At 57.0% G+C, this 20,443-nt stretch overlaps 5 protein-coding genes and 2 non-coding genes across 8 annotated transcripts in view; 1 reads left to right on the top strand and 6 right to left on the bottom strand.

Moving 5' to 3' along the window:
* The window catches only part of SMG6 (SMG6 nonsense mediated mRNA decay factor), a 108,538-nt gene extending 108,232 nt beyond the window's left edge, over nucleotides 1–306 (bottom strand). Inside the window, exon 1 of the mRNA XM_062629890.1 lies at nucleotides 180–306. Within this exon, the coding sequence (XP_062485874.1) occupies nucleotides 180–234 (55 nt within the window). The 5' untranslated portion in view covers nucleotides 235–306. The remainder of the gene's footprint in view (nucleotides 1–179) is intronic.
* On the bottom strand, nucleotides 133–6,021 carry TSR1 (TSR1 ribosome maturation factor). The gene is made up of 15 exons (XM_062629902.1): nucleotides 5,876–6,021; nucleotides 5,689–5,795; nucleotides 5,270–5,486; nucleotides 5,055–5,189; nucleotides 4,100–4,527; nucleotides 3,689–3,848; nucleotides 3,368–3,528; nucleotides 2,987–3,189; nucleotides 2,406–2,568; nucleotides 2,093–2,203; nucleotides 1,665–1,797; nucleotides 1,179–1,295; nucleotides 781–921; nucleotides 588–662; nucleotides 133–496 (listed from the first exon to the last, which is right to left on the bottom strand). The coding sequence occupies exons 1-15, from the start codon at nucleotides 5,973–5,975 to the stop codon at nucleotides 318–320; spliced, it is 2,430 nt and encodes an 809-aa protein (XP_062485886.1). The 5' UTR covers nucleotides 5,976–6,021; the 3' UTR covers nucleotides 133–317.
* LOC134169429 (small nucleolar RNA SNORD91 family) lies at nucleotides 1,540–1,632 on the bottom strand. Its single transcript, XR_009966885.1, has one exon. It is a non-coding gene; the product is annotated as a small nucleolar RNA SNORD91 family (small nucleolar RNA).
* LOC134169428 (small nucleolar RNA SNORD91 family) lies at nucleotides 2,829–2,921 on the bottom strand. The gene has a single exon (XR_009966884.1). It is a non-coding gene; the product is annotated as a small nucleolar RNA SNORD91 family (small nucleolar RNA).
* Nucleotides 6,022–7,743: 1,722 nt separating the features above from the next.
* POLDIP2 (DNA polymerase delta interacting protein 2) lies at nucleotides 7,744–16,246 on the bottom strand. Of its 2 annotated transcripts, none has more exons than XM_062629913.1 (11): nucleotides 16,186–16,246; nucleotides 15,656–15,737; nucleotides 15,073–15,170; nucleotides 14,055–14,151; nucleotides 13,534–13,609; nucleotides 12,879–12,986; nucleotides 11,529–11,665; nucleotides 10,623–10,649; nucleotides 10,316–10,441; nucleotides 9,592–9,671; nucleotides 7,744–8,204 (listed from the first exon to the last, which is right to left on the bottom strand). In XM_062629913.1, the coding sequence occupies exons 1-11, from the start codon at nucleotides 16,206–16,208 to the stop codon at nucleotides 8,090–8,092; spliced, it is 969 nt and encodes a 322-aa protein (XP_062485897.1). In that variant the 5' UTR covers nucleotides 16,209–16,246; the 3' UTR covers nucleotides 7,744–8,089. The 2 variants fall into 2 exon arrangements, with proteins under 2 accessions (XP_062485897.1, XP_062485896.1); XM_062629912.1 differs by having other exon boundaries at nucleotides 16,018–16,231.
* Nucleotides 16,247–16,286: 40 nt separating this feature from the next.
* Nucleotides 16,287–18,577, top strand: TMEM199 (transmembrane protein 199). The gene is made up of 6 exons (XM_062629914.1): nucleotides 16,287–16,510; nucleotides 16,597–16,670; nucleotides 16,763–16,852; nucleotides 17,966–18,002; nucleotides 18,258–18,370; nucleotides 18,461–18,577. The coding sequence occupies exons 1-6, from the start codon at nucleotides 16,297–16,299 to the stop codon at nucleotides 18,554–18,556; spliced, it is 624 nt and encodes a 207-aa protein (XP_062485898.1). The 5' UTR covers nucleotides 16,287–16,296; the 3' UTR covers nucleotides 18,557–18,577.
* Nucleotides 18,578–19,294: 717 nt separating this feature from the next.
* SEBOX (SEBOX homeobox) lies at nucleotides 19,295–20,398 on the bottom strand. Its single transcript, XM_062629916.1, has 2 exons — nucleotides 19,919–20,398; nucleotides 19,295–19,841 (listed from the first exon to the last, which is right to left on the bottom strand). The coding sequence occupies exons 1-2, from the start codon at nucleotides 20,177–20,179 to the stop codon at nucleotides 19,596–19,598; spliced, it is 507 nt and encodes a 168-aa protein (XP_062485900.1). The 5' UTR covers nucleotides 20,180–20,398; the 3' UTR covers nucleotides 19,295–19,595.
* Between the last annotated feature and the right edge of the window lie 45 nt (nucleotides 20,399–20,443).

The raw sequence follows: 20,443 nt of genomic DNA, 5'->3' as shown, positions 1-20,443 counted from the left end.
TAACTTCTAGCTAACTCGTGTCCTTCATACAGCAGAATCCCTGCACACGTGGCTGGGGAGAATAGCCCCAATGAGCAGGGGGTACCCATAGCCTCCCCATTCAGCCTCCCCCACGACAGAAGCACTTTAAGAGGTTTTTGAAAACACTTTCCATTAAAATAAATAGCTGTAGCTGGTACCTGAGCAGCAGCTGGGGGGAGAACCACCCCTGTATAGACCCCAGCAGTGACACATCCATACATCAGTGCTGTCCTCACTGTGCGCGGCCTGAGAACAGCAGCTGAGGAGCTAAGGCACCAACTCCAGCCACGCTGGAGTTATTCCATGTCCACCTCCTGCACTGGCAGCGTGCTCTGGCTCCTCACCCACGGCACAGGCTCCGGAACGTGGGGATCGTAAGTCCATTTAGGAAAAACCCGCTTGTAGAGGTTCAGCAGCACCGTGTCCTGGGACTTGAGCTGTCCATCAAACTGGCACTTCATGTGCCCGTGGGTTCCTAGGCACAGAGAAGAGGCCATTAGCTGCCTCTCCTGCCCAGGACCAAATCCTGCCCAGCATCACAGGGATAAATCCCAAATCAAACCTACCTAATGGCTCCTTGATGTGTCCTCTACGGCCCCACTTTGTCCTCAGCTCCACTGGCTTAAACCACATCACATCCTCTGGAGATCAACACACAAAAGGCAGGTAAGGAACAGGCTTTGCTGCACCAATGCAACCGCTCCCACAGGAGTTCTGCTTCCACATCCCCTCTTCCCACCACACAGAGCCGAGCTGTACCTCTGTTAAAGAACATGTATCTCACAACAGCCATCTTGGTGAAGATCTTGAATGGGTGGCCACTGAGCACCAGCCGCTTGATGACGATCCTGTCAGGGTCCACAGACAGCAGAGAACCAGTGGCGATGAGATCATGCATTCCTGCAAGGCAGAATCACTGATAACACCTCTTCTACCCCATCAAAACCTCCTTCCTCCAAATGATTCCAGGCCCAGAGCAACCCCAGAACAGGGACAGCCAAAGGTGCCAGTGATAATGGGGATGGAAATACATGCATCTTCTCAAATAACAGGAAGGGGATGCCTTTTTCTGGATAGATGCACTTGTAAATGGGGTATGGGAACAGCTTGCTCATGTTTGATCCCAGACACTACCTCATCAGCACTTAGCAACTTACCATTACTTCTCTGTTTAAAAAGCAGCACTGAAGCAGGAGGGAAAGTGATGGGAGCATAAGCAGTCACCACCATGGCAGCATCCGGGCGCAGGAAACGCTCCAGTTTGTGCTTGTCGGCTAGGAGAGACCAGAAAAGATCAAGTTCAGGCCAAGAGCAGTCACCAGAGCTCTGGGAAACCCCATTGAGCCCATTATCCCCAGCAAACAGGCTCTGTGCTTTAAGAAAAGGGGTGACAAACACCCCTCCTGTGCCACTATGAATGTCTGGGTATGAAGGTGATCCTATGAGCTCACTGCATGGAGCCTGACACCCCCTTCCCTGGACCAGTCCCAAACCCCTCCACTCCCCACTATTTAATGCCTCCCTGGAAGCCTCAGAGCCTAGGAGTGAGTCTTCAGAAGAGTCCTTCAGCCAGGTTCAGACACCACGGCTAAGACATCACTGGCTTCCTCTGGAAACTCCAGCCCCTGTGGTCCCTCCCGAACCTGAGGTGTGCTGGGAGAACAGGGGGGATGCTCGGAAGCGCCGGAACCCGCAGTGGAAGATCAGCTCCTCCTTTGCCCTCACTGGATCGCTGTGGCTCGGGTGTCGGCGCACCAGGAAGTTCAACACGGACATCTGGAAGAGAAGCAGCTCTGAGAGGGGCTGACCCAGGGCTGGGAAGTGATGCTGGAGCAGAAAGCAATGGGACACTCATGACAATGGCTTCCCAGGATCACTGGTTACCAGTGCAGATGCCTCAGCCAGGCTCAGACACTTGAGCCCAAACACCCCTGCTCTGACCAAAGGGAAGGTCCTACTGCAAAATGCAATGGGGGGAGATTTCAGCCCAATCCCTCCGCAGGCAGAACCTCTCCAACCCATGGAATCAGACAAGGAGCTGCAAGATAGCAGCAGGACCGTATTTAATCACCTTTTGTTCGTGGGGAAGCAGGGAGAACAGGACTAAGGGCTTCCCTTCTTTGAAGCTCTCCATCACCGAGGCAGGGACATTGCAGAGGTGAAGTGTAACGTACCAGCCAACCTGCCAGGAGAGGACTGGTTGTGAATAGTTCTCTTAAAAGAAGAGTGTCAGGAATAACGTGCCTGGGTTAGAGGGTGAACTTCTGGCTTTGTGCTGAGAACCAGCTGCCTGAGAAAGATCCACCCAGTTACCACCCTGAGACGTCTTCCCTGTTAGGAACAAGGGAACACAATAAGGGAAGAGATCAGAAAGAGGGAGTTACCGATGCTCCTTCGGTCTCCTCCTTCTCTATTTGCCGGAAGAGGTGCTTTCTGGTCCGGGAGAAGTCCTGGAACTGGAAAATCCTGGCATAATCCCTTGGGAGGTTCTCTTTGGGGTCCCATGGAGAAGTCCGGAAGCTCTTCAGCCCCCTGTACTTCTGGAACCTAGGGAAGGGATAACAGGGAAGACAAATTAGTTCACCAGTCCAGGTGTGCGGTCAGCCCACTTCTGTGGTCCACATGGACTCACACCTTCGGAGAGGACAAAGGCAGCAAAGCAGACATGAGCTCTCAGAAGAGATCTTAGTGCAGAGAGAGGTAGAAACAGCAGCCTTCCATCCAGGCTCTGCCATCCTCCTCCCTTCTCCTAGGTAAGATCCCAGCTTTCCCTGCCCAGGCTCACCCACTGCCTCCCAGCTGTTGCATCCCCTGGAAGCCTCAGAGCCTAAGAATGAGTCTTCAGAAGAGTCCTTCAGCCAGGTTCAGACACCATGGCTAAGACATCACAGGCTTCCTGCCCTCACCAAACCAGGCAGAAGGGTGCTTTCCAGCTCCTCTCCAAGGACAGCACCCCGTTTCTCACCGGATCCTGGCAGGAACATCCCGTGGCGTGTCCACCTCATCAGGAAACATTTCATCCATCCTCTCCTGTTTGTATCTCTCCAACATCTGCTCATCTTCCTCCACCTTCTCGTCGTACTGTTCGTCCCGCAAGCACTCAGAAACGGTCATAGTCTCACACTCCTCCTCTGCAGGTTCCTCCTCCTCCCCACTGCTCTCCCCCTCCTGACACAAAGGAAGCCAAAGAAGCAACATCAAACACGTGGCAGATTTAACAGTGGAAATCCAGACAAGTCCTGGCTCTTTGTGGTGCCCTTGCATGGAGGAAAACGGGACAGGATTGTCCTGGAATACACCGTAACACCCCGCAGCACCACCGGCAGCATCAGCTCTTGGGATGTACCTGGGAAACTGCCTCTTCCATCATATCCTCATCCATGTCATCATCTTCAGTGTCTTCATCATCTTTCTCACTGCCCTCTTCATCATCCACAATCCAGGCAGCCTGGTACTTGGATGTGCCTTTGGGGACCTTCACCACTCTCCTGTTTGCCTTCAGGGAAGCTGTAGGATTCCCACCAATGGTTAATGCAGGAATCATTCTCCTTTCCCTCAGCACCATTTACACAAGACAGGTGTAAACAACAACCGAGGGTTTCTAACAACCCTCAACAGGGACAAGGGAAGGTACAGGGGAAGGTACAGGAATATTGTTGCTACTCACCCTCTGCTTCTTGCAGTTCCTCTTCAGTAGGCCACGTCTGCTCCCCTTCCATAGGATCAGGAACCACTTCTGACTGCAAAGATTCCTGCTTGCTTGGATCTGCTTTCATCAGGACCTTAACATCTTCCTCCATCTCATCAGTCCCATTTACACAATCATCCTGGAGGGCAAGAGCAGAGTTCTGAGCTGTGAACACTCCTAACTCAAGCTGGCAATGGATCTTAACTGCAGTTCCTTTTAGTATCATGTTCATTACGTGCTGTGGGTGAGGAACCTCTGCTCAAGAGCTGGCACTAATACAACTCCCTTTCGCCTCCCCTTGAGCACATACACCCAGTTGTGTTTTCCTGATGTAAGTTCTGAAACACCATGTTCTAAACACAACCAGCAACACCCTGACCTCCAACACACCTGCACCTCCATGTCCTGACTCCTCTTCTGTCCTTTAACCACTCGGGGGTTCAAAGAGAGGGGATCAGGGGGAGCATCCACCTGGCTCATCTGGAAGTCTCCATGCCCCACGATATGCACCAGGCTGTTCACGTTGAGGCTCTGTCCCCGCACGAAGCCAGACACCTTCAGGGTTCCAACCAGGTCACCCTCCTGAGCAGGCACAAACTCAGCAGCGTGGGCAAGCAGGTGAGCACGCCGGTCCCGGAAGGCGAGGTGCCGCTGCTTCTGTGTGGAGAGGTGCCTGAGGAGCAGTGAGGATTCCTGCTCCGTGTTCAGTGGGAAGAGCCTGGCCTCGGGAAAGCGCTTCTCAATGGCTTTGGAAAGCTTCTTCTTAGCATCTATCCGCTTCTTGGGTGGCAAGTCAGTGCCTCCTGGGACAGCGAGGGCTACCGAGCAGTGCATGGAAGAGGGGTCAGGATGAGAGCATCAACCTTAAACCCCCTCTACTGACACACACTCGGATATCAGCAATCAACAAGCAAACAGATTCACACCATGAGGGGCAAAGGCAGTTTCACACATTCAAGAGAACAGTTGGGGCAGAAATCCAGTATTCAACAGAGATGAGATTTTGGGGACTAAATGACACCATGGAACCAAACTAGTGAGAAAGTACCTGAATCCCTTCTCTCTGCACAGCTGGGTAACGACTGCAGTGCTGACCCCACCGTGCACCCAGAGGCCTAAACCTAGAACACCCCTTATTATCTCCAGCACTCCTCAACCAGGTTAGTGACAGCAAAAGGCAGTACAAGAATGGCATTCACCTGACTGATCTATGCTCAGAAACAGCAATCAGCTGCCGATCCCCTATTAACATGTGGAGATTTAATTACCGCAGCAGTAAACCTCCACCAAGCTGCCCCTCACCCTACACCCCGTTAGAAGCCCTTAACGTTTCTCACTTGCTCACCGAAGGTGGGGAGCCCCTGTGCGAAGAGGCAGGAGAGGCAGTATTCCCCTGCATCATCCCAGCCTTCCGCAGGATCCAGGATGAACAGGAGGGAATCAGCAACTTTTGCCAGGTCTAGGACAGTGTAAAGGTCCCCTGCGAGTAAAACACCTCCGTTACTGGGGCTGTGTAAGGGCGCTGAGCCAAGACCCACACCGGCAGCAGCCTCTCCTCACCTGCCTGAGCTGTCACGAAGCGCCAGCGCTGCTTGAGTCGGGGGCAGAGCAGCGCGAAGCCGCCGGCCCTGCCCTGCTCCATGCGGACCAGAGCCGAGTCCTGGCTCTGCAGCAGGCGCAGGGTGTCCTGGGCTGCGGCTCTGCAGTGCAGCGGCACCACCACCACGAGGTGCGGCGGCCCCTCCCGGCTGCCCAGGCCCCGCTTCTCCGCCATCACCTGCGGGCAGAGCCGCACTGTCAACCCCCCTCCGGTCCTCTCCCGGCTCCCTCCACAGCTCAACCCGAACCCAGGAACGCTTCATTGCTCCAAACCCAACCGAGCCCGGCGCTTATCCCCCCCCCCCCACCTCCATGACACCCGCACCGGCCCCGCTGGACCTGCACGGACCGGAGCCGATCCGCTCCCCGCTCCCCCTCACCGCCTCCTTGCGCTGCCGGCGGAGCTGCAGCGCCTGGTGCCTCCGATCCACCCGGTTGAGGTCGCGGAGCCGCCGCCGCCGCGGCTGGGCCTTGACGGACACGCGGCCTAGCGGGGAAGAGAACGGTCAAGGCGGGCCGGGGAGAGCCGGACACCGGAGCGAGCACCGGGCCGGGAGCCGCCTTCACCTCCGGCGCGGCGCTGCGAGGCCCCGCTGTGCTTGCCGCCCTTGTGCGCCTTGTTCTGCTGCTTCAGCGGCCCGGGCCGGTGCGCGCCCACCGCCGCCATGCTGCCACCTCCTCCTCCTCCTCCTCCTCGGGGCTTCCGCTTGCGTCACGTCCGGCGCCTCGGACCAAGATGGCGGCGTGAGGGGAGCGGTGGCGGCGTGAGGTAAGGGGATGGAGGAGCCCCGGTGGGAGCGGAGCCGCTCCGGGAGCTCCTTGTTGGTTAGCGCCGTGTACGGGTGCTTACACACGGCGGAAGGAGCAGAGCGGCGGAGGCTCAGCCCCGCTCCATAGAGGTGAATGCAGCAGGAACGTGCCTGGCCCTTGGGGCTTCATCCCAGCCCCGTTTGTCGCTCGTTATCCAGCCAAGAGCGGCTCTTCCCAGGCCGGAGGCTGTCGCTGTACCCCGCTCTGGTGGAAGGTCCCTAGCAGGGACAAGCCCCCAGGACATGGGATGTGATGTTCCCTGTTATTGCAAGCCCCCCCCAACCACAGGCATGTGAGCAGCGGGGTTAAACACTGACAGCAGGGTGCAAGGGCCAGGAAAGCAAAGAGCCAAGGAGAGACCGGGCAGCTGCTACCAACAGTGACTGCATGGGGGGGAAATGCAGGTTCTATAGGTTCTGGTTCCTCTGAACTCAAGGCATCATTCCCCCCTCTCCCCTTTTCCTCCTGCAGATAATCAGCATGCAGCAGCAACACTAGAGCTGTTCGTTACAGAGCCTTTTCTACCCCTAAAAGCCGGCTGAACCTTTCAAACTCTAAAAGCATCTCACATAGCATGGCCTACCTGCCAGGATGGACGACACAAATCAAGAGACCAGTGATGGCTAAAGTGAAGCAGGAGTCATTGAGTCTCTACACAGGTACCCACTGGCACACGAGTCTGTACCACTGTCATTTCCAAAGGGTGTGCATCGCCCATAGCACTGCCAAACGCAAAGGGGCTGCTCAGAGAGCACTCAGGGAATAACTGGGATACTTCTCAGTCAGGAAAGCCAGCAGTCCTGTGGGTTAGTTACACCTCAGTGCTTCAGCAAGACCAGGGAGAGGAGCAAGGTTTGATGCTTCCTGCCAAGGGGAAGAACTGCCTCTGTCCCAGTGAGTCATCCAGAAGCCTGGAAACCCAGAGACAGCCAGAAGGGTCCCTTCCAGATCTCTGGAATCTTGCTGAGAGCTGCTCTGGCTTGTAGGAAGAGCTAACACTGAGCTGCACAGTGGGCTCTTTTGTGAGCCCTGGGCCTGTAAAAGCAGAATTCCCACAAATCCACATCAGAAGCTCACAGGTATGTCAGTGACCTCTGCACAGACACCCAAAACTGACAACCCAGCAGAAGGAGCTAAAGCCAGGCACAGCCCCACCACAGCTGAGAGCACCATGGGTGAAAACTCTTCCTGCCAAAGCAGAAACTTCCGAGGAAGTACAGTTACAGCCACAGGGAGGGATGCTCCAGCACTGGGATGTGCATCCCCGTGTCAGGGCAGGACCTTCAGCTCTCCTGCACCATCCACACAAAGCTTACATGAGCACAAGACAAACAGCAGCTGCTCAGCACCTCCTGCTCCCCCCTTCTGTCTCTATTCTCCAACACAAGAGGCTTCACATGGCCCCAGCACAGCCCAGCCAAGCTGGGTGATGAGGAGTGGAGCTCCTCCACGTGCTGCCTAAACCCCAGAGAGCAGCTGAGCTCGCATTCCTGCTCCCTAAACCAGCCTCACCACTGCCTTCCTGAAGCACTTCCCCCTTTGCACATAGGAAAAGGGTGAGGGAGCAACAAGCCAGGGCAAGCTGGATGCAGGAACCGGGCCTGGCTTTATAAAGGAAGAACTGGTTGCAACTGGAAGGACCAGTTTATTAGAGAAACCTCACATTGCAGAGAATTCACAACACATTGGAAAGGGTCCAGTCCTGCCGGGGCAGGCTCTCTTCAGCAGCTCAGATCTATGTCCCCCAGCTCCAACCCCAGCAGGCACCCCAAAGGGAAGGGTTAACTGGAACACAGCTTATGTTTACAAGCAGCCTGGGTTAAAGTTCAAATAAAGCCTCCCCGTTAGACATTGGTTAAAACAAAAACGGGTTTCAAATGTTTAAAAGCTCCCTGGTGGTGGCTGCAGCGGAATGGGGAGGCCAAGGTCTACATCACACAGAGGCCCGTGGGGCTCGGCGCTCGCTCTGCTCTACCAGTGAAGGCCGGAGGGGGGCGTCTTCTCGTCTTTGTTGCTTTCCAGAGAGAAAGGTGGGATTCGGACATCAAAGTGGGAGCCATCAGGCCTCTCAAATCGGAAAGTACCCCTGCAAAACACGAGCAGAGATCACAGCCAGGCCAGGGACACACACACACACACAGAAGGTAACACAGGAGCTCCTCCATCGCCTGGGCAGGGACTCTGGGGCTGCATTTGCAAGGTCCAGCAGCAAGGACATGGGTTTGGCAGAGGGACATCTCCCTGGCAGGGTGACTCAGTGACTGGAGGGCTCCCCAGTGGTTCACATCCCATCTCCAATACACATTCCCTGAATAAGGATGTCCTGACTGGAGCCTCCAGGAGGCAATCACACCACACATCTGCAGCAGTGTTCAACTCCCACTCCACAGGAGACAAACCCATTTGAGCTATTTCTACAAACTGTTTACCCACCAAGAAGCCTGTGAGGGGGTGAAATCCCCCCACAGATGTCACTTGGAGTAGCTTCTGGTTTGCTTTTCAGAACTGAATCTGTCTGTGCTTCTACAGTTTGTTTACTGCCCGTAACTACAGATGATTGTACAGCAAAACATGACATGGGCAAGAGGATGGTGGAGATAAACAGGTTCTTATGATGGAGAGGACACAACAGAAAACCAGAAACCAAACTGAGCAGCTAGCTGCAGAACCTTTATCTCTTTAGGATTCATGTAGAGGGAAATACTAAACAAGCTGGTTTTATTCCCCAGGGTTAAATGTGTAACCTGGCAAATAGGGATATCCCCTATAGGCAAAGAGCTGCTCTCGTGCTTTTCCCAACTCAAAGGCAGTTCCAAGCTTAGCCCTGAAACAGACTGACTTCAAAATGCAAGGCAGAAGGACCTGGCATACAGAAGGCAAAAGGTGACTGTGCATTTCTTGTCCACACAGAGATGACACTAAACAAGCTGACCCAGCTGAAATGGAAAACAGAGGGGAAGTGCTCTAACCCTGAGGCACAGGAAGAGAACAGCTCAGCTGAGCACTTTCCTGCCTGTGCTTACGGTAGAGGAGACTTCAACATCAGCTAAACCAAAGGTTTTATCTGGCCTAAACTGGGAATAACCCCAAGTGCCAGTTCCTTGTGGACACAGAACTGCACAGCTTCACTCAGGGATAGAATCAAAACCCAGGTCTCTTCAAAGAGAACACATCCCTACTGCCAGGGAAGCACTAGCATGAAGCTGAGCCCAGCAGAAGCTGACACAGAACTGCTCCATGTCTTCTTAAATCCAGCCTGGCACAGACCACAAATTAGCCTGGACCCTCTCTTGGTGCAGAGAATCAACAGATCATCTAAGTGGGATACTGCCATAGAGAAGCTTTTACTATCAAACACATCCAGTCACTTCCACCCACCTTTCAGCCATAACTCCAGGTTCAAACCAGCTCCCAGCTCAGCACTGTGGGGTCCCTAGAGCTAAACCACCACTGCAATAATAAGTGCTTCTTACCACATGTGACCACTGGATGCCTGCAGGGAGACGTGGCTGCTGTACTGAAATGCTGGCTGCTCCTTGGATAGAACTGGCTCCTGAGAAGACAGGAAGAGACCACTCTGCATCAGCAACAGATCTCAATGTTTCTCCACAGACAGGGAATTTATAGAGCAAGAGAAATGGGGAGATCCACACGCGAGTACTGCTATCAACTGCACAGCAAACAAGTCACCCAGTATCACTCCAGTTTTCCCATTACTGGTCATTTAAGATCATTCTCTAATACTCAGTGTGAAGCTTTGAACACTGCCAGGGATGGGGCAGCCACAGCTTCTCTGGGCACCCTGTGTCAGCGCCTCAGCACCCTCACAGGGAAGAGCTTCTGCCTAAGAGCTCAGCTCAGTCTCCCCTCTGGCAGGTTAAAGCCATTCCCCCTCTTATCCTGTCCCTACATCCCTTGTCCAAAGCCCCTCTCCAGGGTTCCTGCAGCACCTTTTAGGCACTGGAGCTGCTCTAAGTTCTCCCCTTAAGGAGCCTTCTCTTCTCCAGGCTCAACCAGCCCAGCCCTCTCAGCCTGTCACTAACACCAGACTTAAAAGCTCCTGTGATCCTTTTTCATTGCCATTTCCCCATTCCACCTATTTCTGCTGCCCACCAAGCAGCTCCCTGGCAAATGAAGCCAAGTGAGAGGCCTCCAGCAAAGAGCTGCACATCCCAAAGGACACTAGACAACACTCACCCTTCCCACCACGCCGCGGCCCCTCACTGTTTCCAAGGTGCCCGACAGGCTGAATATCCTCCAGTGCCGCTCTCGCAGCTGCACCACTTCACTGTCCAGGTTCTCCAAGCGGATACAGTAGCGCCACTGGACACAAGAGACTGATATCAACAAGGGGAATCAGCTGCAGACAGTGGGTAACCCATAGCCGATGCTGGGAAACATCATCCCTCAGATGTTTCTCCCTCTGAGCTTATCACGCAGCAGTGATGCCACAGCAAATCAACTCCTTCCCGTTTAGTTGCTTGGTAAAACAAAAGGCACTTACCCAATAGACATGGGAATTCTGGGCTTCCTGTCAAGAGAAACAAAAGACTTCAGCAGCTGCCCTTCAAGCCTCAGTGCCAAAACCTCTTCAGCTGTCAGCACAGCATCAAGCAGAGGGGCTCTCTCCATGCCAGGCTGACGCAGCCAACTCACATGAGCACAGGCAGCTGCTCTCCCAGCAGTTACTGCCTGGCACTGGCTCTGCTCTAGACATGGAATCATGAGGTGGGAGATACGCAGGGATCTTGTGACCATGGAGGGTTCATCTCCACGTTAATCACGCGCTGTCTACACATCTATAGAAACACCCGTTTGTTTGCCTTCAGGCACCCGATTTCCTGACAGGGTCAGGACAAACAGCAGCTGGGCTCCCCAGAACATGCAAATCCACACCAGGCTCCGTGGCAGCTCTGCTCAGCTGGGCTTGGAAATCAAACTGCTGCAGCAATTCCCAGCCCTCCCACTCGGAAGTATTGGAGCTTCATCATTTGGGATGGTCCAGATGAAGTTCTTACACTATAAAGAGGACATGGTTAGCAGCTAAATCCAGAAGGCTGTAGCTAAGCCCACGTTAACAGGGATAGACACCCATCACCAGGCAGGATAACAGACACTGTCATTACAGATGGCTTCAGTGCCACTTTACACACACACCTCTGAGGCAGTAAAGGACCAATTCAGAACCCTTCCTAAAACATCTCGCTAACACTGTTCTGCAGAACAGGACCATTTCCCATCCTGAAAATAACAAGGAAAAGCCAATTTTCCAAACCTCTATGACAAAACAGTGTTCATAGCTCTGCTGGACATCAGGAGAAGGAATCACAGCTGTGATTAAAAGGTCATTTCAGCAGTAAGCACGTTAAGCAGATCACAGAGGTACCACCAACACGCACCCCAGACCTACCCTCATGCCCATATAGAAGGGGATGACTGTGACTCGGATGTTCTCTGTGGTTTCCCGGTGCACATCGGAGAGCTCTAACCAGGGGTGGTTCTTCTCCTGCCATGCACACAGCGTATCCCTTGCTACAAAAGGTGGAACTGCGGGAGGGAAAGAAGAGAGCTCAGGAGGAGAAGTCACTGTGTCTGCAGTGGTCTCCCCTCAGAGCAACTCCTTCAACAGTTACAGAACTACTTAAAGTAGGTTTCACTGTAACCCAAAGCAGACAGAATCCCAGAATCCTAAGGGTTGGAAGGGACCTCAAAAGATCATCTAGTCCAACCCCCCTGCAAGAGCAGGGTAACCTAGAGTACCTCACACAGGAACTTGTCCAGGTGGGCCTTGAATATCTCCAACGTAGGAGACTCCACAACCCCCCTGGGCAACCTGTTCCAGTGCTCTGTCACTCTCACAGGAAAGAAATTTGTCCTGATGTTCCCATGGAACCTCCTATGCTCCAGTTTACACCCACTGCCCCTTGTCCTGTCACTGGACATCACTGAAAAAAACCTAGCTCCATCACCCTGACACCCACCCTTTACATGTTTGTAACCATTGATGAGGTCACCCCTCAGTCTCCTCCAAGCTAAAGAGTCCCAGCTCCCTCAGCCTCTCCTCATAAGGGAGATGTTCCATTCCCTTAATCATCTTCATGGCTCTGCGCTGGACTCTTTCAAGCAATTCCCTGTCCTTCTTGAACTGTGGGGCCCAGAACTGGACACAATATTCCACATGCGGCCTCACCGAGGCAGAGTAGAGGGGGAGGAGAACCTCTCTTGACCTACTAACCACAGCCTCTCTAACGCACCCTAGGATGCCATTGGCCTTCTTGGCCACAAGGGCACATTGCTGGCCCATGGTCATCCTCCTATCCACCAGGACCCCCAGGTCCCTCTCCCCTTCACTACTGTCCAGCAGGTCAGCCCCCAACCTGTACTGGTACATGGGGTTGTTCTTCCCCAGGTGCAAGACTCTCCACTTGCCCTTGTTGAATTTCATCAAGTTCCTCTCCGCCCACCTCTCCAGCCTGTCCAGGTCTCACTGAACGGCAGCACAGCCCTCTGGTGTGTCAGCCACTCCTCCCAGTTCAGTATCACCAGTGAGCTTGCTGAGGGTACACTCAGCTCCCTCATCCAGGTCGCTGATGAAAACATTAAACAGCACTGGTGCCAGCACCGACCCCTGAGGGACTGCACTAGTCACAGACTCCACTAGACCATGATTTCTATACCGTATCCAAGGAGTTGTGGGTACTTGTTACGAAGCACCTCAAGCATCTGGCTGTGAAGAGCTCCCTCTGAAGGCAGGAATTACCTTTTGTTTGGTCGTACATGAGAAACCTCTCAAAGAGCTCATGCTGGATGGGCACTTGATCAGTGGAGCTGTAGGGGAGGATATCCTCATGGCTTACGTAGTCTAAACCTGAAAAAGAAACCCCAAAAGCCACTGAGCTTCCCCAGTGAAAAGCAGCTCAGAAGTCTCCCTGCAGAAGAATGGATCACACTACTGGCATTGCTACCCGGCTCTGCTAAAGCTGCTCTGGTTCATGGATCATGGGATGGGATGGGTTGGAAGGGACCTTAAAGCTCCTCCAGCTCCAACCCCTGCCACAGGCAGGGACCCCTTCCACTAGAGCAGCTTGCTCCAAGCCCCTGTGTCCAACCTGGCCTTGAACACTGCCAGGGATGGGGCAGCCACAGCTTCTCTGGGCACCCTGTGCCAGCGCCTCAGCACCCTCACAGGGAAGAGCTTCTGCCTAAGAGCTCATCTCAGTCTCCCCTCTGGCAGGTTAAAGCCATTCCCCTTGGCCTGTCCCTACAGGCCCTTGTCCAAAGCCCCTCTCCAGGTTTCCTGTAGCCCCTTTAGGCACTGGAGCTGCTTCTTCAATGGCAGAAGGTGACTCTTGAATCTTCTAAGCTCACCTCACAACCACCCACGTCTCCAGAGGCTGACAGTGCGGTTTGCTCACCTGGGATGGCATAGAGGGCTCTGCTGTCATCATGGTTTGCCAGGAACGTCACTGCCTCCGTCTGTGACCTCTGGGACTGAGGAAAAGGAGCTTTATGTCTTTCTGTGGGGAGGGCTGAGGGCCAGTTCCCACAGTGCAGGTCACTGTTGTGCTTTGTGAGGTGTGTAATGTCTACTGTATTTAACCAGTCCACCCACAACATCTCCCTTCCATTCCCCTGGACTAATTCTCCACACCAACAGCATTTTCAGTGCCGTAACTCACATCCAGAGTGACCTGCATGCGAGAGCAGGAATGCCAACAGGCTGGGGAAAGGAGGCTGGAAAGGGAAAACCTGATCCAGAAAACAGTCCTATGACATTCCAGATTCTTTCTCGGGGAAAACATGTCCTGAAGAACAAATCTGTCCCTATATTCTGAGCCATCCAGTCAGCCATCGTAGCCATGTGCTCTCAGTGCCTGTCCATCTGAAGCATTCCCACAGCAGGTATTTGAGTTTCAATACCAAGATTGTTACTTACTATATGTGGACAATCCCGGGCATCTATTAACACCTGATAGTAAGTATGTGTTTTGCCCTTGACCTCTTTGGAACCATGGCCTGCCACGTTCTCGCTCCTAAGGAGAAAAGCAGAGCACTGAGCTGAAGTCCCTTCCTGTCATCAGGACCAAGAGAAGCAACACATTTCACAGCCTGTAACGTTCAACTCCATCCAAACTAAACCCATGGCAGCCACCCCTGACAACAGACGAGCAGAGATGACAATCAGTGGGGGCTGTCACAGGCACAGCGCTGTTCCCAGATGACTCGGAATTCCTGCATGCTCAACCCAGTCTCCTGTTTGGGGTGAGCATTTCTATTGTGCCCTGATGCTCTCTTTGCTTACTCCTCATTCCTTGCCTCCAACACAGGCCAGGGAGGAAGAGCAGAGATCTTTTGGCACGGTGGCTGTTGGGCCAAGCCAGCATCTCTTCCTGCTGGTATTCCCTGTGATCCCAGCCTGCTGACCCTCCTCCACGCTGTTTCTGGCATCCCCATGCGTTAAGGCCCTGCATACATCCTGCTGTTGCCTTAACTCTTGGGGGAAGAGCTGCTTTGCTCCCAGTGCCTAAAAGGGCTACAGGAAACCTGGAGAGGGGCTTTAGACAAGGTCCTGTAGGGACTGGGCTGGGGAGGCAGCTGGCAAACCCAGGCACTCTACAGAGGCACCAGGCTGCAATTCTAACACAGGAGCCTGGTCCCAGCTCAAAGAGCAGCACAAGGTGAGGGGGGTCTTTATATTAACACATGCCAGGAGCATGACTTCATTACTCCCATGATGTCCCTCACACACACTCATCCTCCACATTTCCATCCTGTCTCCCATTGACACACAATTCATCCTCATGCACCACCCCTCCTTTAAGCACCTCTCTTCATTCGTGCACAACAGCCCCGTACCACAGTCCTTAGAACGCCTTGTTTCCCCCAAGCAGGAATCTCACTACAAAGCGTCAATGCAAGGGTCCAACAACAAATAAACCAGGACAATTCCTTACTTTTCTGTGACAGGAGAAGCTACATCCCGGTCGTAGAGCCTGGCTTGCCAGGGGAACAGGACTATTCCTCGATAACCAAACACGCTGTGAAGGAAGAGCTGAAAGGAAGCAATAATTGCAGCTGAACACACAGCAAGCTGTGATCAAGTCGGATACGACACAGAACAGGAAGCCAAAAGCCCTAACAGACCTGTTAACTGAGGTGAAACTGGGAATGTTTATAGAGGGATGGGAATACAGGGCTCCGCAGTGCGGATGCAGCAGCAGGCTGGGATGAGAGAAGTTAATGTCACTGTTATCCCATGAAAGCAAGTAAGTAATGCAGCGATAAGGTGGCAGAGCAGCAGGAGAGCAGGAAGGAGACCGGCGCTCAGCGCACGGGAGCGGCTGTGAGCAGTGAGCAGAGCCGGGTCTGTCTCAGCTGCTGATTCCCAAGCTCAGCGGCACAAATGCCACTCGTGTCACGCTGCAGATCCCTGCGAGCGTGCTGCTGGCACAGACTGCAGACACAGCAGAGGCGGGGAGCATGAACTGGGACTCCCCATGGCAACACACCCGGTCCCTGCGGACGGCAGCCCCTTACCTGCCCGGTCTCGTATTTGCCGTGCTGCTTCGGGGCCTCGAACACCCCCACGGTCTCCAGCACTTTGCCCTCTGCACGGTTCCTGGGGGGCACAGGGGGGGTTTGAACCGGACCTAGGCTGGGGAGGTGGGGGGGGGGGGGGGGGCACACACAGAGCACCCGAGCCCCAGGCGCTGCTCCCGCCCCATTACACACAAGACCGCCCGGCTCCCCCCCTGCCAACGGCACCGGACACCCCAACCCTGCCCCCCGGCAGCCCCCAAACACCCCAACAGCCTCCCCCCCCCCCACCCCGGCCCCGCTCCTGCCCCATCCCCGCGGCTCCCCGGGCCTCCCTCACCGGACACCCCCACAGGCCTCACCGCGACGAGAGGTGCCTGCGCGGCGGCAGCAGCTGCAGCGGGAGGGCCGCGGCTCCGCCCGCGCTCAGGGCCCGCAGCCCGCGGGCAGGGACCGGGGTCGGGACCGGGGTCGGTTCCCAGAGCGGAGCCCCGCGGGCTCGGGCCCGGCTCAGCGCCGCCGCCACGTACCGCCGCGCCGCGCAGCCCGACATCCCGCCGCCGGCCCACAGTGCACCGCGGCACCACCACCGCCACCGCTTCCCGGCAGCCCCCGCGGGCGCTGCTCTAGCTCCGCGCTCTATGGTCGCGGCCCCGCGTTGCCTGGGTGACGGCGGGGACAAGATGGCGTCGGCCGTGCGGGCCGGGCCGCGGCTGAGGCGGGCGGCGGAGGGCCGGGAGCTGGCGGCGCTGCCCCGGGGGCTGCAGGACGAGCTCCGGGCCGCGCTGGCCTCCGAGGGCTCGCTGGTGCCCTTCAGCCTGCTGCGGAGCCTGCACGCCGCTCTGCGGGACGCAGGTAGGCCGCGCCGCACTCACTCACACTCACACACCCCCCCGGTGACATAGGCCTCGCCGCCGGTAACGGGCCTGTCCGCACCGCAGGGTCCCCGCTGCGCCTACACGAGCTGCTGGAGGGCAGCGAGATCCACCTGCCCGAGGTGCCGGTGCCGCCGCGGGTACGTGGGGGCCGGTGGTATGGGGGGTGTTGGGGTGTTGGCAGCAGCGGTGGTGCCGGTGCTCGCGGAGCTCTGCGCTTCCCTGCCCGCAGAACCCGGAGCTGGTGGCGCGGCTGGAGCGGATCAAGGCCAGGCTGGCTAACGAGGAGTACCGGCGGATGACCCGCGATGTCACCGGCAGGGTGAGCGGCGGCAGCGGGGTTGGAGCTGGGGGGTACAGGGACCCGGCGGTGCGGGGATAACGGCGCGGGATGGGGCCATGGATGGGGCTTTGGGAACGGCTCTTTGTGATGGAGAGCTCGGGTTTGGGCTGGGAGATGAGGAACCTGCGGTAAATGTGCCATGGGGAGCACTGGTGCTGCCTTTGTCTGAATGGTTCCGTCTTCGTTGTAGTCTAAAATGAGATCGTTCGTGTTAAGGTAAAAGTTGAATGACCAGGGTAATGTGCTCTGCTGTTGTGTTAACCCTTATGGGAAGAGCTGCTCTGCTCCCAGCGCCTAAAGGGGCTACAGGAAACCTGGAGAGGGGCTTTGGACAAGGGATGTAGGGACAGGCCAAGGGGAATGGCTTTAACCTGCCAGAGGGGAGACTGAGCTGAGCTCTTAGGCAGAAGCTCTTCCCTGTGAGGGTGCTGAGGCGCTGGCACAGGGTGCCCAGAGAAGCTGTGGCTGCCCCATCCCTGGCAGTGTTCAAGGCCAGGTTGGACACAGGGGCTTGGAGCAAGCTGCTCTAGTGGAAGGGGTCCCTGCCCGTGGCAGGGGTTGGAGCTGGAGGAGCTTTAAGGTCCCTTCAACCCAACCCATCCCATGATTCCATGATCCATGAACCAGAGCAGCTTTAGCAGAGCCGGGTAGCAATGCCAGCAGCGTTCCTCTCAAATAGCAGGGAAGCAGAGGAGCGTATCCCGTGTGCTCATCCCACTCTTCCCTGCTTCCCTGCCAGGATCTGGTGCTCAGAACCCTGTCACCGTGTCCAGGTCAGCACAGAGTGTGTGGAGCTTTGCAACACTCAGCTCTTCCCGGAGGCATGGACACGGTGACAGGCCAGACCCTTCAGTGTCCCTGTTAAAGCCAAACGTGCAGCAGGGATCCCACAGGCAGGAAAAAGCACTCGGATCAGAAATGTTCCCTTCTCAATGCTCTTAGGCCAGATCCCACAGAACTCCCAAGGAACCCGAGTGCCGCAGCTCCGCACGGCTCTCAGGACACGGAGTGTTCCAGACAGGGCGTTGGGGCAGCTTTATTCCATGGTTACCATTAAAACACAACTGACCACGGGTTGGTTTCGTCCTTTAGGAGACAAACGGGTCCTTGGCTGAATTCGGGAGGCAAGGTGAGTGCTGCTGATGGGGGCTCCTGCGGGTCAGGCCCCGCTGCTGGGACCACGCAGCCCTGCCCTCTCCGCTATCACCCTGGCAGGTTTCTTAGTGCAGGCAGGTGTTCCTCGAGCGAAGGAGCAGCCTCTTGGCTGTCCCTGTGACTGCCTCTGGATGCACAGAGCCTGTGAATCCCCCCGTCTTCCCGCGGGAGTCCCCATTAACAGGGTCTCAGCTCCCCCCAACCCATTCCCACCGTCTCTTCCCCGCAGTCCGCTCCGTTAGAGCCGTTGTCATCACCATCTTCAACTTCCTGGTGACGGTGGCGGCCGCCTTCGCCTGCACGTACCTGGGCAGCCAGTACGTGTTCGCAGAGACGGCGGCGGTGAGTGAGCCCCGGCGCGCGCCCCGTGCCGGCCCTGCACGCACGCACGCATGCACACGGCATCACTTTGTTCTCTGTCCGTGTCCCCAGCGGGTCCTGTCTGCGGTCATCGTGGCCTCCGTGGTTGGCCTGGCCGAGCTGTACGTGATGGTGCGGACCCTGGAAGGGGACCTTGGGAAGCTCTGACCGCTGCAAGCTCCAGACCTCATGGATTCGGGGCAGGTTTGTCTTCCCCTGCCTGTTGGTACCTGCTGCATCCCTCTGTCCTGGATCCTGGAGCAGCAATCCTGCAGCGGTGGCACAGAGGAGGGGACGTGGGTGGACTGTCGTAACCCAGCACAAAGAGGGGCTTAGCTCCCACTGTTCCCCTGCTCCTGCTGGCTCCTTTTATCATGGAAATAAATGGCAGTGTGTTTGTAACCTGCTTCCTGCCTCACTGGAGATGCTGTTGCTGCAGGAGTCTAGGAGCCATGGATCTTCCCTCTCCCGCCACATCCCGCATCCCACTCCAGCTCTTGCTGCAAGCTCCCCTCTCCCACTCTCAGGAGAGCACCTCTCCACCCAACCCAGCTCATATTTGGGGATGAGCCCTTATCCCATCCACTTGAGCGGTTCAGGAGGATCATGGTGTCCATCACAGCCACGACGGGCTTGGGGACAGCTCCATGTCCCCTCACACTGGGGCTGCCACATCTCCCAGCCCTCCAGGAGCAGGATGAGGGATGCATGGACTGCCAAAGGATCCCAGCTTCTGTGGGTGGCACCTCCACACCGAGCCCAAGGGGGTTCTCAGTGGCCATGGGGCAGGGAAAGGAGCCAGCTCAGTGCACCCACAGTGGGAGGGGACCCCTTGAGGACGTGGCCACCATGCGGGCGCCCTGCCAGGGCCAGACACGGTGATTAATGCTCTGATGGCAGCTAAGCCCCGCTGCAAACACGCTTTAATATCCGATACGGGGGATCTGCCGGCACCTGGGAACGTGCCCGCGGATTAGGGGCGGCCGCGCAGCAATCAGCCCTGGAAGCAGCCCCAGATTAAGGTATTGTCATCCAAAAGATTAGTCGGCATTAGGGGGCTCATGGGGCCTGGCCCCGCCGCGGGGCTCCGGCAGTTGGGATATAGGATGACATCCTCGGGACCGGCAGGTCACCCCTTGTCACCCCAACGAAACCATGGTGCGGGGCCGGGGTCCCCCGGGGCCGGGGGGGGGGGTCCCCATCGCGGCTATGGCTCGCCCAGGTTGGTGATGGCCGCGCTGTAGATGAGGTCAGAGATGGAGCCCAGCGAGGTGGGGAGGCCCGGAGCGGGGCTGCGGGCTCCCGGTGGAGGCGCGCTGGGGGCCGGGCCTGGGGCGGTGCCGTCGGGGGGTGCTGTGGAGGGACCCCGCTCGGCGGGCGCTGCTGGAGGCTGCGGCGGTGGCTCCGGTTTGGCGCTGCGGATCCTGCGGGCGCGGCGGTTCTGGAACCAGACCTGGGATGGGGACAAGGGACCGTGAGACACCGACGGGGCGGCCGCGGGGCCAAAGGGGGGGTCCCGTCTGCGCTCACCTGGATCTTGGCCTCGGGCAGCTGCGTGAGCTCGGCCAGGCGCTCCCGGGTGGCGATGTCCGGGTAGGGCACGGCGGCGAAGGCCCGCTCCAGCTCCGAGAGCTGCCCCCGGCTGAACGTGGTCCGCCGCCGCTTGCGCGGGCCCCCCGGGCAGGGGCAGGGGCAGGGCCCCGGGGCTCGGCTGCCGCCCGGTCCTCCCGCCCCGCCGGGGAAGCGGAGCAGCGGCTGCGGGGCTCGGGAGGTGCCCGGGGCCGCGCTCATCCTGCCCGGCTCCCCCGGGCCCGCGCAGCCGACCCGGCTTTTATCCCCCCCTCGACGGGCTGGGACCGCCCCGAGCGGGCGGCGCTGCCCCCCCTTATCCGCCCTCGGGGACCGGTGACCCCGCCGCTGCCCGCGCTGCTGTGTTCCCCCCGGCGGGGCACGGTGGGGTCCGTGAGCATCCCAGGGCTCGGGGGCAGCCGGGACCGGTGGGTCGGGGCCCCCCGGGTGTTGCTGGTGCCCGGGGCCGAGGTGCCGCCCCCCGCC

The sequence above is a fragment of the Pezoporus occidentalis genome, unplaced genomic scaffold (assembly GCF_034315485.1).
Source record: "Pezoporus occidentalis ecotype Australia unplaced genomic scaffold, CSIRO_AGI_Poc_V1 ctg343, whole genome shotgun sequence".
Classification (NCBI taxonomy): Eukaryota; Metazoa; Chordata; class Aves; order Psittaciformes; family Psittacidae; genus Pezoporus; species Pezoporus occidentalis.
This window is presented reverse-complemented; position numbering and strand designations above follow the sequence as displayed.

What these genes read in the sequence shown, in the direction of transcription:
- TMEM199 (XM_062629914.1), top strand. Translation starts at nt 16,297, where the DNA reads ATGGTCGCGGCCCCGCGTTGCCTGGGTGACGGCGGGGACAAGATGGCG. An exon ending in CGCCGCTCTGCGGGACGCAG is followed by an intron (nt 16,511 to 16,596) that starts GTAGGCCGCGCC and finishes TCCGCACCGCAG; the next exon opens with GGTCCCCGCTGCGCCTACAC. An exon ending in AGGTGCCGGTGCCGCCGCGG is followed by an intron (nt 16,671 to 16,762) that starts GTACGTGGGGGC and finishes CCCTGCCCGCAG; the next exon opens with AACCCGGAGCTGGTGGCGCG.
- POLDIP2 (XM_062629912.1), bottom strand. Translation starts at nt 16,208, where the DNA reads ATGTCGGGCTGCGCGGCGCGGCGGTACGTGGCGGCGGCGCTGAGCCGG. An exon ending in GCAAATACGAGACCGGGCAG is followed by an intron (nt 15,171 to 15,655) that starts GTAAGGGGCTGC and finishes GCTTCCTTTCAG; the next exon opens with CTCTTCCTTCACAGCGTGTT. An exon ending in GCCGCGGCGTGGTGGGAAGG is followed by an intron (nt 9,672 to 10,315) that starts GTGAGTGTTGTC and finishes CTGTCTTCTCAG; the next exon opens with GAGCCAGTTCTATCCAAGGA.
- SEBOX (XM_062629916.1), bottom strand. Translation starts at nt 20,179, where the DNA reads ATGAGCGCGGCCCCGGGCACCTCCCGAGCCCCGCAGCCGCTGCTCCGC. An exon ending in TGCCCGAGGCCAAGATCCAG is followed by an intron (nt 19,842 to 19,918) that starts GTGAGCGCAGAC and finishes TCCCCATCCCAG; the next exon opens with GTCTGGTTCCAGAACCGCCG.
- TSR1 (XM_062629902.1), bottom strand. Translation starts at nt 5,975, where the DNA reads ATGGCGGCGGTGGGCGCGCACCGGCCCGGGCCGCTGAAGCAGCAGAAC. An exon ending in GGAACTGCAAGAAGCAGAGG is followed by an intron (nt 3,529 to 3,688) that starts GTGAGTAGCAAC and finishes GGAATCCTACAG; the next exon opens with CTTCCCTGAAGGCAAACAGG. An exon ending in TTTTAAACAGAGAAGTAATG is followed by an intron (nt 922 to 1,178) that starts GTAAGTTGCTAA and finishes TCTGCCTTGCAG; the next exon opens with GAATGCATGATCTCATCGCC.